Here is a 16,080-nt window from a genome sequence, read left to right on the forward strand (position 1 = left end):
AGCTGTGAGGACAGTGACAGCCCAGGGGTTGCGCCGAGAGCTGGGACACAGCACAGCCGATGGCCAGGCCCCATGGTCCCTTTTCCCCTAGTGTGACCTCACAGCGATTCCTTGGGAAATCCCAAGGCTCAGGTGGGACCCAGCAGCCTCGAACGAACAAGCCTGAGTGGTCACCTCCCATTTCAGGCCTCTTTTCAAATAAGGAAACCAGGAGTCTGAACTGTCCACGCAGGAGGCTTCTAGGCTATAAGAAGCATCCTGGGCTCCCCGGTGAGCAGAGGTGCTGTCAACAGCTGGGATTCAGGTGTCGTCTCTGGCCCTGTTTTGATTTTGAAAATGTGAATTGGTTTCTCATGTGGAAATCGGGTGATTCTGCTTCATCTCCTGGCTTGGGTCACCCCGTCAGACCTGGGTTTGTGTCCCGTGGCAGTGATCTGCAGGAGCCGGCTACCTGGGGGCCCCAGGCCTGCCGCGGGCCCCTCATTCCCTCTGCCTTTGCAGCTCTGTCCAGCTCTGTCTTCCTTGCCTGGCCCCCGAAAGCTCCCGAGTGTGCTCCCAGAGGGGTCGGCCGGCACCCCTGAGTGGTCCGGGGCAGAGGTCTGGTTCTGCTGACCATTTTTCTTTTTTTTTTTTCATCCATTCTTTTTAGTTGTCAAAGAACCTTTATTTTATTTATTTATATGCGGTGCTGAGGATTGAACCCAGTGCCCTACACATGCCAGGCAAGCGCTCTACCACAGAGCCAAACCCAGCCCTGCCCGACTTTCTGACCTAGTGCCCAGGTCTTGTAGATATGCCCCACCCTCAGGAGTGCCCATCATCCCACCTGAGCTGGCCTGCCTGCGAGTCCTTCTGAGCAGGACTGTTCAGATGGCTGGAGGTTTTTCCCCTCGAGCTCGCTCACAGCTGGACCCTGGGGTGGCCACAGGGTGGCCAGGCTCCCTGAGCCTGTGGCAGGTGCTTCTGTCCCGTAATCTGCACTCAGCAGTGGTGTTGAGACCTTCGTGTCTGAACCTCAGACACGTGGCCTCTGCCTGGTGTGGGCTGAGAGTACGTTCACTCGTTCTGTGAATCGAGAGCTTTTCTTTCCTTTCTGTCCACAGAGACAAATTAAATGCCTTACGGAGACATAAGGAAAAACTGGAAGAAAAAATCATGGATCAGTACAAGTTCTATGACCCTGCTCCAAAGAAGTGAGTTGATGTGAGATTTGGCAGCACAGCGGACGTTTCCACGAGTCGAGGGAACCGGGAGCTCCCAAGAGAGCCCCATTTGAAGGCCCCCTCACCCCCCGGCAGGCCTCCTGCATGCAGACCCCCCGTGTCAGAGGAGTTAGGACGTCTTTCGTCCCCACCCTGGGTACTCCCGCTTGTCCTGTGGGGATGGCCAGCACCAGCTGGTCCTCAGGAGGCACGAGCTTGATTTAGCCATAGCCCTTCTAGGAGTCAGGGTCTGTGGGCTCAACGTTTAACCTGCCCGGACAGCACCTGTGTTGGGAAAGACGCAGGCAGGGCCCTGGCTGCGCCCCACAGTGTGCAAACGTGGTGACAAACCCTCTGGATGCTCAGAACCTCCGTGAGCAGCAGCTCGCGGTGGGGCCTGGCCCAGCCCAGGAGCCTGCCACCTCTGTCTAGCAGTCCTTCCACTGTCCCTGGCCTGAGCTCAGGAGCGCTTCCTTTGGATTATCCGGGCCCAGCCCCACCTTCAAGTTGAAGTCACCACGAATCCCTCAAGGGTCTCTGTTGACACCATAGAGTTTCAGAACCTGTCTCAGTCATTTGTTAGGCAGACATGGAACTGAGGCGGGAGAGGCGGAGGAGTCACTGTGGCGGTGGGAACGGAGGGTGGTTCTCAGTGTTCCCCCGCGGGCCTTGGCCTTCTCGCCAGCTGCAGCGTCCCCCTTACCCTGTAAATGTGCTGGTTTTAGTTCAGACGCCCTCTGCCCTAGGTCCTGGTCCTGCTTGCTCTGTGCAGGGGGTGGTCAGGGATGCAGTTTATTTCCTTTACTAACTTGAGCAGAAAATATTCCTGAAAGTGGCTTTTTGACAGCTGGCTTAGCACAGTCCTGCCTCCTCCATGTTGCACAGTGAGGCAGGAGCCAGGGGCTTCACGTGACGTCTTTCTTCCTGGGAGACTAGCAGGGATTTCTCCTGACGTCACCCAGCCTACATCTGATGAGAACCGGGCTCTAAGTCCCAAAAGTGATCATGATATTCTTTATTGTTTTTGTTTTTTGGCTGTGATGGAACTCGGGGCCTCACATATGCCAGGCAAGCCTTCTACTGCTGAGCCCCAGCCATCCCCAGTGCCATCATCGTGAACCCCAAATTAACAGCCGAATTACTTAGGCTGATGATGGAAATCCCAGCTCACGTTAGGGAACCTGGTGACCAGCCAGGGGTGTGGAGAATTGCTTGTGCTTTCTAAAGATCTTCTTCTCATCAGGAAGAACCACTGGATTGGAGCCAAAGCCTTAGTCAAACTCATCAAACCAAAGAAAGAAGGTTCCAGAGAACGGTTGAAGTCAACCACAGACAGTCCTCCCTTGCAGCTGGAGTCCTCAGGGTCAGACCCTGCCTCGCCACCCCCTTCTCAGCCTCTCGGGTCTCGGCCAGAGAACCCCAACACCCCCCCAATGCGCCTGAACTGTGCAGAAGAGCATGACACCCACAACGGGACTGTGGTCAAAGGTAGGGTGGCCCCACCGGCTGCAGTCGGGGTGCGGGGCATGTCCTCGAGATTCATCCCAACCCCCCAGGGTGAGCGGGAGGGGGTGGGTGTGCACGGGTGCCTCCTGCATAGGCCTGTCACGAACTGAGCAGGAGGTAGAAACCCAGGGCTCCCTGTGGCTGTAGTGTCCAGTAGCACTTCAGAAAGAGAAGTGTCTTCGTCACGCAGGCCGTGGTAGGTGTTTGAATCCAGAGTTGATCCTCAAGCAAGTGCCACAGAGCCAGAGTGGGCAGGTGGGAGGGCCCTCGCACAGGTCAGGGCATCTAACAACCACCTTCCGTAGGACTTCCCAGGTATGTGTAGCGCATTCCCCACGTGCCCAGGAGCTTCAGCAAGCCCTCAAAGGAGGGTCTGTTCTGCCGCCTGACCTTCCCCCATCCTTCCAGGGAGCCAGTGTGAGTCTTCCCTCAGGGTTGCCACAGGTTCTGAAATAAAAGCAGGACTCCTGGTTGTATGTGCTGTGTCTTATCAATGCCCAGGCCACTTGAGCTGCAGGGTTACTTTAGTCTGCTTGGGGCGATGACTGGCCATCAATAGTCCAGTGCTTTCCCACTCAGGAGTTTTATTGTATTGTGGTGTGTGTGTGTGTGTGTGTGTGTGTGTGTGTAGTGTTCGGGATTGAACCCAGGGCCTTGTGCATGCAAGGCAAGCACTCTACCAACTGAGCTATTTCCCCAGCCTAGTTTTATTATATTCTTGTGCAATTAAAAAACAAAAAAGGAAAATGTGAGCAAGATAAATGGGTTCTGGCAATGACAGTGTTATCACAGTCACTGCCTGAAGACATTGTTGAAGTTGTATCCTGACTTCATAGGAAAGAATATGTCTATACTCTTAGATGCAGAAGTCACCTGATACTTCGAAAATTTCGAATTTACTTTTAAGTATTTGTTGGATTATTTATGGCAGGCCTCCCTGAGGAATTTTTTCTTTTGCACTTGGGATTGAATATAGGTCTACCCTGAACCATGTTCCTCATCCCTTTTTATTTTGAGACAATGTCTCACTAAGTAGCCCAGGCTGGCCCTAAACTTGTGATCCTCCTGCCTCAGCCTCCTGAGATTCTGGGATCATGGGTCTATGCCTCTGTGCCTGGCTCACCCTGAGTCATTTGAATCATCACAAAGGCTACAGGGCTTTCTTAAGGTCATATTGGGAACCCACTGCTCTTAGGGGCTGACAGTAGAGCACTGAGGACCAGCGTGAAGTGCCCTGGGAGTGACTTGGGCACAAGCTCTTCAGAAGTCACCTTCCCTACTACAGGAACCAATTGTGTCACTTTCAAATACAGAAAGTAAATGTGCACATGTGAGGACTGATTTGTTCCCATTGTTGGTTTTTGTTGTTGTTTTAGTATCAGGGATTGAACCCCAGGGGTATTTTATTTTGAGATAGGGTCTCAATAAGTTGCTTAGGACCTTGCTAAGTTGCTTCAACTTGGCCTTAAACTTGCGATTCTCCTACCTCAGCCTCCATAGCTGCTGGGACTATAGGCATGCACCACTGTGCCCAGCCATCCATTCTTTTTCTTTTTTTTTTTTTCTGATATTTTTTGCTGTAGATGGACACAATACATTTGTTTTATCTATCTATTTATTTATTTATTTTTGTGTGGTGCTGAGAATTGAATCCAGTGCCTCACACATGCTAGGCAAGTGCTCTACCACTGAGCCCCAGCCCCAGTCCCGGTCCCGGTCCCAGCCATCCGTTCTTTACAGGGAGCAGAGTAGAAAAAAGGCTCATCCAGCTTGTGAGTGATGCTGAACTCCGCATTTCTGCTACCTAGCGAGGGTCTGTTGTTTCAGATTTTCATATTGGCTGTTAAATTTTGGAGCAGTTGTCATCCCAACTTGCATTATTCTGTAAGTTGAACTAACTATAATCAGTCTAATCAAGTCAGAAAAACTTCCAGAGTAAAAACTGCTCAGCCCAGACAGTTAAACCAACCTGTGCACGAGCTGTCAGTGACGGTCACCAGCAGGAGTCGTGTGACTTGAGTCTCTCTCGGGACTCTGCATGCTTGTCTTTAAGCCTGACTACTCATGGGGTAGGCACCATCACTTCCCCTCTCCAGAGCTGAGAAAGGGAGGCTCGCCCAGGTTCCTCTTGCTGGTGTTGCAGCAGAGATCCACACCGGCCTGTCAGCACCTGAGTTCATGCTACCTTCTTTGCTTTGGTCCCTGAAGATGCTAAGTAAAGAAACTGGGGAGCTCCTCTTGGAGCCCAGCCCTGAGCTGGGCAGCAGGGATACATATACCAAAGGGCCGCCAATGTAGAATCAGTTGGTCCCTTCTCCTGTGGTGTGGGCTGTGGCCACCAGGTGGTGCTGTGGGGAAAGAAAGCGTGGAGGTCCTGCTGTCCGCTTCAGTCCTAGATCAGCAATGGGTCAGGTTGGTTCATGTTAGCTTAAGATGTGTTCAAGTCAGAGCAGTTGTCTGCTCTGTGAAGACTGTAATCTAAAGGCCACGGAGTAGAGGATGTAGAGGAGACGTGAAAAGAAAAGATTCTCCTTGGCATGAAAGGGCTTGGGTATGCAAAAGAGGTTTTTATTATTTCTAAACTCCTTCTGCCCCCAGAGGTGATTTTAGAGGGCAGATGCTATCGAGAGTACCGCAGGTAGACAGTGTCATGACAGTGGGTGAGAAGCTTGTCATTATAGGTTTCCAAGCTCTTTGGGAACAGGAGCTGTAGGTGAGCTGAGCTGTCAGGGACCCTGTCATTAAACCATATGAGTAAGAGGAGTGGCCGCTCCTACATTAACACGCATTCTCATTTAATAATTAAACACACTGGAATTGAAGCATCAGTCTAAATCGCCGGCCCCTCCGGCAGTGTGTAGTTCGCCTCACACGTCGAGTGAGTCTGTGGTTGGATTGGGAAGCCCCTGAATTAACTAAACCGAGTCAGAGCATAAGCAGTTCCCTGCGTGAGCCCCATCCTGGTCTGAGCATTAGCATTGGTTCCCCTTCTCTAGGTCGGACAGGATTCTGATATCTTGGGTACATTTTGCTAACTTAGATTCATTTGTAATTATTGTTCATTTCATTTGTTCTTTTTTTTCCCCTTCCTCCTCTGGGTTATCCGGGTGATGACATTTAGCTACTCAGCGCAAAAAGAGTCCCTTTTTGAGAAGCAAAAGCAAAGACAAAGACAAGTCTCCAGCGGCCCATCCGGCTCTCTCTAAACGCCTGCGGTTTTGGTCCTCCTCCGACATCCCATCCTCTCCTAACGAGCCTCTCTCTTTCTCAGACATTGGAGATTTCTAATCCCTCCCTTTACCATGTGTCTGCATCCTGTATCCTCCTTCATTTCTGAAACTCAAACAACAAAAAGCCATACCTAAGGGCCACATGGCCTCTAAGTGGACCCTACTCCTGACCCCAGTTCCAAAGTAGCCAGCACGGATTCTGATTTCAGAATAGAAGACAAGTTGCCATTCTCCCCGGACCGTTTCTTCAGAGCAGCACAGTTTTAGGGGACCCTCCGGACATGCGTGTTCGTGTCCTGGGGCCGGATGTCCATGCTGAGTAAGTTGGGTGGCCCTGTACGTCCATGCTCTCGCACCTGCAGGCCCGTGTCGCGCCTGTGTGTTAAGCTGAGGTGGCCGCTTGTCCCTGTGCTTCCTGAAACACGCACAGCCACAAGTCTCCTAAGGCTTTTTTTTAAGCTGCTAAATTTACAGCCGCTGCCCTTTTGTCCCTTTCTGTGTCAGAACGCGAGTTGTTGGCGTTGCCAACAGGCCCTTGTGGGCTGTGTTCTGTGCTTTGGAGGATCGATGGTCTGTTCAGGCAGTTTGAACCCTCGGATTGATTCTGCCCCGCCAGACGCCAGCCCAGAGTGAAGTCCGTGGCCCCCGTGCTGCGATTCTCCGACATCTCCGAGGCTGAAATTAAAGCAGAAGTGGACAGAAAGAGTGTTGGCCATGAATCCCACAGGGCAGGGGAGACGCTGGCCGCCAGGCCGGGACTGCCGCGCTCCCCTGCTCAGCCACCTTGGCGCCGTCTTCATGATGTTCGCCATGGCCAGATCCCCACCGTGTGCTTGCCTACGTGTTTCCCCCCTAAGTTGATTCAGTTTCCAAAGTTAAATTTATCCTGAAAGGTCATTGTCAGTACTATCTGTAAAGGAGAGCAGGTGTCACCATGAAAACAAGGTGACCCTAATGTTCACCCAAGTGTGAAAACGCTCAGGTTGGTTCCACTGGCTGCACCTCCTGGAGCTCGCTCTGGGGACCCGAGCTGCCTGTCCTCCTCGCGTGCCCTGGAACCGTGCTGTCTCTGTGTGCCGCTCACGCTGTCTGTCCATCTCCACCTCCGCTCTGGACTCTCATTTCACCTCTCCCACAGGATGACCTCTCCTGCTTCATCCCACCAGACTTGAATCTTGCTTCTCATCAAGGTTATCTTTCAAAACCCAAATTGTCCCCGATTTCAGATCAGACCTGGGCACTCAGAACTGCAGTGAGCCCAGACCGCGTGCCCGGGAGGCCGCCTCTCTACATGACTCGTGGCCTGGGGCTCAGGGAGGGGGTGGCATGCCAAGCTGCACTGGCATTAGTGTTCCCCTCTACCTGGACCGCCCACCCTCCCTCCCACTTCGTTTTTGTTTTGTTTTTAAACATTCTAATGCATGATTATATTTAATTTTGACAAGAGCATATGTTCATGGTAGAAAAATTAATAGTGCTGAAAATCGAGACACGAGGTGAGCGTCTCCTCGTGTCTGCCTCACCACGGGGAGCTCAGGGCTGCTCTTTTCAGGAGGCAGACGACTGAGGTTGGCAGTAGACTTCTTTGTGAAATTCTAAGGGTCCCTGTGCTTTGGCTGCAGGCCGGAGTGGTCCTCAGCAGAGGGCTGCTGGGACCACTGGGAGCTGGGGCTGGAGACGTGCTCTGAGCTACCACTCTGGACTCCGCCAGCATTTGCTCTTGAGTGTGCCCTGTTTCTCCCAGCCTTCTGGCCTGGCCGACCTAGAGCCAGCGCTGGCCTTGTGGAGTCCCCAGCAGGCCCAGAGTAGCTGGGAGGGGTGGTGCCCAGCTTGTGTCTCTGTGGTCCTCGTGCCCCACTGCACCTGCTTCGGGCCTCAGTGTGCTTTCCCAGCCTTAGCACGGGCTTTGTGGTCTCATTTCTCAATGTCCTCTTCTGCTCAAGGCCCTGGGGATCTAAAACCAAAGCGAGGGTCCCCACACGGAGGCAGCCTTGACCACACAGAAGCCTCCACCGACCCGGCCATGAAGTCCTGGCCATCCGAGCTGGGCTCCCGGACCTGCTCAGCCTCAGCCATCACGGCAGCCCCTCCCAGCTCCACTCCCACCCCCTGGCACCCAGGCCGCACCAAAGGTAAGTGTGGGCCCTCCCGAGGGTGACATGGGGCCCAGGGCCTTCACACCCTGGCCTAGAGACAGGAGGGGCTCCAAGAGGTGTGAGCAGAGGAGACGGTGTCAGAGGCTCTGTCCTACTCACAGCCCAGGGACTGGACAAACAACCATCAGGAGGCCCAGGGGTCGAAAGCTTCCAGTGTTCAGGCCCTGGGCACCACGTGGCTCTGGGAGAGAGATGAAGTAGAGCTGAGCAGGGTTTGGACAGAAATCAGGCAGCTACTGCCCCTCCAGGGTGATAAGTCTGGAGGTGTTTTCTCGAGAGGTTGAATGAGAGGTGCTCTGCCCTGCAAGTCTCTTGACGCAGTCGAGGGCAAGTGACCCACACTAAAAGCCGTGCGGCCAGGGAAGGGTTACAGCTGTACTCCCTCCCGGGATGCTGTTGGATGCGTGTGTGTTTACATTCAGTTGTGAGAGTAAAATGCGCAGAGTGATCTCATCAGCTGGAACGATTCCCAGCCAAATGACTCAGTCGAGTCTTGCCAGGTGAAGCTCCAGGATGCCCTGAACACCTGAGGAGAGCCTGTAACTCCAAACAGAACAAAACCAGTGCCAAAGGCAACTGGAGTGCCATGAAGCACAGAGAGGTCAACTTTAAAATGCCTGGCATCGGTAGAGTCATAGATAAGAGATGTTACTACATCATGAAACAAGAACAGGAGGCTGTGAAAAAGAGCAGTCAGGGAGGGAAAAGGCATCAGAAAATTTAAAATATGCAAACAGGAAAGAAAAGATAATGTCTAAGACTGAAAAAGACATCCTTATAAGAGGTGAAAATATCCAAAGAGATAGCTAAAGGAGTTGAATGTGATTGCTTCTGGGGGATTGGAAGTCTGAGAGCAAGAAGATAATTTTTCTTTTCTTTTTTCTTAAGGTATTTATTTTTTAGCTTTAGGTGAACACAATATTTTTATTTTGTTTCTATGTGGTGCTGAGAGTTGAACCCAGTGCCTCACGCATGCTAGGCAAGTGCTCTACCACTTGAGCCACATCCCCAGCCTTAGGAGGGTAGTTTTTCATAATAATAACAGTCACACAGCTCTTTAAGCCTTGGGCATGCACAACCGTGGTTCTGTAAACAAAAAGCAACATAGACAGGGTCCCTACATTGAAGGGACCCTCACACTCTGGATATATGATGCCAGTGGGCATGTAACTGTTTTCAAAATGGACACCCTCTCATTGTTTTGGAGGGGGTCCAGACTGTTCTCAGAAACGAGCAGGCTTGAAGCCTAGAGCATCTCACTGACCTCAGGGACTGGTTGTGGATTGCTGGCTGGTCGGTTCCTGGGTCTGGATCTGGTTAGGTGCTGTGTGTGCAAGGAGCCCTCACCCTCCAGGGAACCCGTCCCTCCCCCCAGATGTGTTACCGTGTTCTTAGGCCAGACCCCCCCCCCCTTTTGTTTGGGGGTCCCAGGCGTTGCCCAGGCAGAAGTTTGATCTAAGTTAATATTGGACAGGAGTCAGGAGTGTCAGTGTCTCCTCTTCCTGGCTGGAGAAATAAGGGGAGGGCTAGAAGAGGCAGGACCCAAGGCACAGTCCACCCTCCCTGCCTCATCCCTGGACATAGCCACGACTCAGGTGCCAGACGGAGGTCAGAGCTGGCCCTCCAGCAGAGGGCCGGGGCTTGCCTGTGGCTGGTTGGGCATTCTGAACCCCAGCTCACCAGCTGTGTTTTTCAGGCTGTAATTCAGATGACAACCTCTGCGACCCACCTCCGGAGCTCCAGTGCACCCAGCCCAGGCAGCATGGTGAGTGACCGCGTGGCCAGAGCCCGTCAGTGTGGGTTCTGAGGTTTCTGTCAGTCGGACTTTTCCTTCACACTAAGTCGGGTGGCATCAGCGTGTAGAGAGGTGACTGTGGAGTGGGATGGGGCTCACTCTCCAGGGAACCAGCCTCCCCCTGCAGCTGTGGTCAGCTCCTGTTACCATATCTTCCGGGCTCCCGTCCTCTGCCCTGCCTGGGGCCTGAGCTGTGTTTACACTTGTCCAGCCATGGGGACGGCACCGCCTCCCTGACGTGCCAGCTCTCAGGGTGATGACGCTCCCTGCAGGTGTGGCAGAAGGTTCTGGTGGTGGCGCCCAGAGTGTCCATTTGGGAAGGCCTCTCTGTCCTTGCTTGGGCTTTCCGTGCCCGGGGTGCTCTGAGTTGTAGTAAGTCCTAGAAGACGTTGGCAGCACATGTCCTGTGGTTGAGGATGGTGCACGTTTCTCAGGAGGGAAAGCAGCAGGTGATCCCAGTCTTCTCCGATTGACAAGCTGCTTGGCTCGTTTCTGAGTTTTTTCTCCCGTCCCCAGTGCTGGGGATGGAAGCCAGGGCTCCCTCGGGCATGCTAAGCAAGTGCCACAGACCAAGTCCTCAAGCCTTTTATTTAACATGGACTCTTTATTTAGGGATTTTCTTCTTCTTTCTTCTCTTTGTTTGTTGGTGCATTATAATCTACATGACAGATTCATTGTGCTGAAGTTATACATGCAGGCGATGTGATCAGTCTCCTTCCCCGGGACCCTTCCTCCCCCTCCCCTATCCCATCACCTGGCTCTACTCTGGTCTCCTTCTGTTACTGTTAGTGTGTTATAGTTACTAAGCGGGATTCATGGTGTGTTCACATGTGGACATAGAATAACCTGGTAGCCTTCTTTCCTCAGTCCCTCCCTCTTGATCCCCTTCCTCTAGTCTACTGGTCTCCCTTCTGTTTTCCAGAGATCCCTTCTTTTATTTTTATCTTTTCTCTCTCTGCCTTTCAGATATGAGAGAAAACATTTGACCCTTGACCTTCTGAGTCAGGCTTATTTTACTTAACACGATGATTGCCAGGTCCATCTCTTCACCAGCGAATGGCAATTTCATTTTTCACTGTGGCTCAGTAGAACGCCACCGTGTATACACGCGTATTTTCTTTTTTTTTTTTTTTAATTTATTTTTATGCAGTGCTGAGAATCGAACCCAATGCCTTGCACATGCTAGGCAGGTGTTCTACCACTGAGCCACCACCCCAGCCCCACGCCATATTTCTTTATCCAGCTGTCTGTTGACGGGCACCAGGCTGGTTCCATAACTTGGCTATTGTGAATCGCCTGCAGAAGCATTGGTACGCAGGCAACACTGTAGTTGGGTCAGACGGTAGCTCCATTTCTAGTCCTGGAGGAAGCTCCACACGGCTCTCCAGAGCACCCATCCCACTGAGAGCACGAGAGGGTGATTCCCCTCCCGCCAGGAGTGATTCCCCATGATTGCCATTCTAACTGCAGTCCTCAGTTTTTGAAAAGCAACTTTGCAAGAGTGGGGAAATAATCCTTAAAAAAAAAAAACACTCAGTAAGTTAGTTCACGGGCATTCAGCTTGCCTCTTGCACCCAGGGCACACGGCACCCCACCCCACCCTAACACCTATGCTGCGGCTGCAGCGCACACCAGGGAGGCCTCGTGTCTTCTGTGAGCAGACAGGCTCTGTGAGGAGACCTGGTCCCTGGAGCCCTCTGCCTTCATACCATGCGGGGACCGTACAGTAGGACATCTCCCCAAGTACCCAGACTTGTGACTGGTGGCTGAGCACCAGCTCCTGTCTTCAGGACAGGAGGGATTTGCGGCAGCACTTGAGTAAACCACGGTGCGTGCCCAGCCGATTGGTTTCTGTTTCTCGTAGCAAAACGTCCCACCTTTTTAAAGACATGTGTATTTATTTATTTCAGATTTTCCCTCCCCAGAAGGGATTGACTTTGCTATTTGCTATTCCTGAACCATCTTTCTGGCCCGTGCCCAGATGCCATGTGCTCTCGGGTCCCTCCCAGATGCCTGCAGGGCTCATCAGTACTTGGGAACTGGGAGCCCTGTAGACCCAGGAAACCAGAGCAGACTCTCTGTGGGGACCACAAGCACGGGGCCTCCTGCCCAGGTCAGCTTAGCATCTGCTGTGTGCTGAGGGGTTGCAGAGATGACAGAAACACTGTCCCTGTCCCCCCAGGGGTTGAGTCCAGTGGAAGAGATGTCTTCTCACGCGATATTCTGATACAGGGCAGGCTGCCGGGAGAGCCTGGCAGGAGAAGTCAGCAGGCCCTCGGGGGTGGCTCACCCTCCGCAGGGGATGGAGCCAGCCTTCCTGCGGGTCTGCAGCAGGGCAGCGCCACAGCCACCAGGGGGCCGGCTGCCTCCACGCTTGTCACGTCAGTCTCAATTTCCCCTCTGGGACATGTAAATTGGGGGCAGGGACACCAAGGAATAGCCCCCACCCAGGAGGACAGATGGCTCCTTTTCATCCTGCGGTCCCAGCACCCTCACCCCATTTGTCACCTGCAGGGACACACTGTCACACATGTGACCCGGCAGCCCTGCGCACCCTTGGTTGTTCTGTTTCTAGACTGGGGCTCTGAATTTCCTCCGTCATTATTGCCATTCCAAACTGCAGCCCTAGACGGGGTAAAGGCGGGTTGTCAGAGCTGTCTCTCTCCGTGGCTGTGCGGCGCCTCGCGCTCTGTTGGTGAAGCTAAGCTTCTGCAGGAGCAGATGGAGCGCCCAGAGGTCTTCCTGAGGGCCTGGGCTGAGCTTTGGTTGCTGGCCTTGGGTCCCCCTGGCCCTCGGCCCTTTATGCTGAGCACTGCTCTTTCCCTCAGCGTCACGACCAGGCAGCTTGGAGAGCAGCAGGAACACATCCAGCAACAGCTCACCTCCGAGCCTCAAAGGTAAGGCCCTGCCTGCCGAGCGCCTGTGGGCGTCGGTGTAGATGGGTGTCTCCGGCTTGTGACATTCTTATGGTATGCAGCTAGCGGGGCTTTCAGGCACATCCTTATGTGTTCATGACCACAAAATGCAGTTTCTAGCACAGGCTAGAGAGTTTGAGTAGGTTTGGATTCAGGTCCTTCTCGCTCTGACCTGCTCCATGGACATGGGCAAGTCCCCTCAGTGAGATGGGGATGGGTGCGCCCTCTTTCCTTCAAGACATTTTTCTTCTTAGCTTCTACATGATCAGCCCTAGAAGAGCCCCTGGGCGGGGCGGTTAATGAACTTTTAACATGTGAGTGCATGACAGCCAGCGAGTATTATGGGTATTAGTAATTTAGAGTTTGATGGCTGCTTCTGCCAGGAGATTACGTGGCCCTCTACAAGGACAACATGCAAATTTGTGAAGTGTTCGATATTTTTGCACTGGGTTGATTGTAGTGTACAGTTGACACTCAGAAAGGAGACTGTCAGTAATCCCAGGAGATGGAATTAAAAAATATCCACATACATACATATATATATGTATATAAATTTTTTAAAATTTAAACTTCAGTGGAAATTTTACTTTTATCTCATGTTAATTTGTCTTTAAAGCTAAAGTAAAGCCCTAGAGGATTCTAAAAGGTCCTTTATAGCAGGGTGGGGGTGAGCCTTAGGCAGGGTTCTTTTTTTTTTTTTTTTTTCTTTCTTCTTGGTACTGGGTATTAAACCCAGCAGTACTCAACTCCTGAGCCACAGGGCTCTTTTTTATATTTTTTACATTTTATTTTGAGACAGGGTCTTGCTGAGTTGCTTAGGGCCTTACTAAGTTGCTGAGGCTGGCTTTGAACTCTGGATCCTCCTGCCTCAGCCTCCTGAGCCATTGGGATTACAGGTGTGCTGCCACCATACCTGGCTTGGGCAGGGTTTCCTCATGGGTTTTAAGTGAGCCAGAGGAAGCACGGTGCCAGCTGGGACTGACATGTGCCCCTCTGTTCCCTGCCCAGGTTCCTCCGACCAGCTCCATGGCCGGTCTGAGAGCTTCAGCAGTGAAGACCTGATCCCCAGCAGGGACCCGGCCACGCTGCCCCGGGAGGCTGGTGCTCCAGGACGCAGTGCCCTTGGCCGCCATGAGAACCCCCCGCCCCGGAACGGGCCTCTCCTCCAGGAGGGTGCCCAGAAGAGGGGCACAGCCCCCCCACACACGGGAATGCGGCCCCGCTCGGCCTCCCCGAGCAGCGAGATGGTCACCTTGGAGGAATTCTTGGAGGAGAGCAGCCGCAGCTCCCCGAGCCACGTGAGTGCCAGGCAGGGCTGTAGGCGGCCGGGGCTGCCCCTCACTCCGCTCGCTCAGGACGGGGGGCATGGGGGGTGTAAGGCCTTATGCAGGACTGGCCTGGCTGTGGCAGGAGCCGGCGGGTCACTGGGAGCTGCCCACGGTACCCAGACAGCAGGTGCTGCTTTCCCCCAGGCTTGGAGTGGGCTCACGGCCTGGGGCCAGCACCCCATTGCTGGTCAGGACGTCCTGCCAGGGGTCATGGCATGGCTCCCAGCACCTGCTTACCTGCGTCCCCAGCAGCAGGTGGCAGAGGGTAAATACTTTAGGCTTTCTGGATCACGTAGTTCAGTTGCAGCCACTCAGCTCTGTGGCCAGTGTCGGTGACTAGGCCTGCCATCAGACAGAACTTGCCTTAAGGACACTGCATTTGGAATTTCATGTGATTTTCTCGTTATAAAATGACTTTTCTTCCTTTTTTTTTTTAAGAGCAGTACTGGGTGCTCTACCACTGAGCTTCATCCCCAGCCCTTTATAATTTTTTTATTTTTTGAGACAGGGCCTCACCAAATTGCTGGAGTTGACTATGAACTTGCAGTCCTAGCTAACTTTCTCCTTAATATTTTTGTTCATTTAGAAACATAAAAACTATTCTCGGCTCCAGGCTGTGTGAAAATGAGTGGCAAGCTGACTTGGGCATGTGGCTCCAGGTGCTGACCCCCGTACTGGTGCTCCTCCTCCTGAACTCCACTTGCAGACAGACCCTTCTCTGTCACCTTTCCAGCGTCCCTGCATGTAGCTTTTGCGTGTTGGATGTGCTCTGTCTGAACACAGTGACGGATCAGCCCTAGAAGAGCACCTGGGTCACTGAGTGAAAGAGTACCCTGTCTTGTCATTGAGACCTGTTGAAGACTTAGTATTTCAGTCTTTCCACCTAATTGGGCTGGGTCTAGCTCTCTGATCTAGGTGAACGTGGCCCAGTAGCACAGGGAACATAAACGTTTGCCTGGCGGGTGTTTATTGAGCACCTGCTGTGTGCGGGGCAGCATGCATGGTGCCTGCCCTTGAAGCAAAGCCAGCCAGCTCCCGGCAGCTGGCAGCGTCCACCTGCTCAGTGCCTCTCCTTGCAGGAGGCAGAGACTGGAGGCAAAAGACACGATCCCTGTTCTCCCTTTGCTCCTGTTTCTGTCTACCCAGGGCTCAGTCTGCAAGGAGCCAGAGACCAAGCTAAGACAGCATCCCTGCCTTTGGGTGATCCTCAGGCAGGAGTGTGCCTCGGAACTGCACGGTGGGCCTGCCAGACACAGGCCAGCCCCTGGGTTTCTGTCAGTCTGAGGTAGCACCGAAGCTGTGTGTCCTTAGTAAATTGCTGATGATGCTCTGCTGCTGTCCGGGTCCCACCGCGTGAGCACGCCAGCCTGGCGGGTTGAATAAGAGCGGGCCAGAGAGCCCCGATCCTCTGTCCCATCCTGCCATGCCATGCTTCCTTCCCTTTGCAGATCTTGAGTCGGGGGGTTCCGAGCTCCCTCCTGATCAGCTCAGACCAGTCTCCGTGCTCTGTGGTAGCACCTGTCCCTTTTCAGCTTAAAGGAGACAGCACAGTCTCCCTGCAGCAGCGTCTGTTAGAGTCTGATGCTTGGCCCTCCACAAGCAGGGCCCTGTGCAGACAGCGGCCTCCCCACCTGGAGAAGTCATGGAAAGGGACTCCACCCTGCCTCTGCTCCCCAAGTGTCACTGATGGTGAGAGCAGGTGCTTCAGGATGAGGCTCCCTGGGGGGCCGCCGAGCGTGGTCTCCTGAAGGTGGTGTCGCACTCACAAGCGTGACAACACAGACACGTGCTGCGTGTTGTGGAAGCCGTGAAGGCTGGTATTGTGGAAGAGACTAGAAAAGTAAATGCTGGCAGGCACCAGAGGGCGGCCAGATAGCAGGTGACAAGAGCCAAAGAGATGAGAGGAGTCGGTCCTCATGCTCCCCAGCACCCAAGGGTGACTGCACAG

General features: G+C 53.3%; 1 protein-coding gene across 5 annotated transcripts in view; it reads left to right on the forward strand.

The window, feature by feature from the left end:
- The window catches only part of Ccdc88c (coiled-coil domain containing 88C), a 114,102-nt gene that overhangs the window by 94,489 nt on the left and 3,533 nt on the right, over positions 1 to 16,080 (forward strand). For all 5 annotated transcript variants that reach the window (XM_046440644.1, XM_058577684.1, XM_058577685.1 and 2 more), the window contains 6 exons: positions 1,104 to 1,193; positions 2,446 to 2,690; positions 7,882 to 8,070; positions 9,791 to 9,859; positions 12,718 to 12,786; positions 13,813 to 14,102. In XM_046440644.1, the coding sequence (XP_046296600.1) occupies positions 1,104 to 1,193; positions 2,446 to 2,690; positions 7,882 to 8,070; positions 9,791 to 9,859; positions 12,718 to 12,786; positions 13,813 to 14,102 (952 nt within the window). The remainder of the gene's footprint in view (positions 1 to 1,103; positions 1,194 to 2,445; positions 2,691 to 7,881; positions 8,071 to 9,790; positions 9,860 to 12,717; positions 12,787 to 13,812; positions 14,103 to 16,080) is intronic.

Source organism: Marmota monax, unplaced genomic scaffold, assembly GCF_021218885.2.
Source record: "Marmota monax isolate L192 unplaced genomic scaffold, Marmota_monax_Labrador192_F-V1.1 WCK01_AAM20220418_F8-fsc00017, whole genome shotgun sequence".
Lineage (NCBI taxonomy): Eukaryota > Metazoa > Chordata > Mammalia > Rodentia > Sciuridae > Marmota > Marmota monax.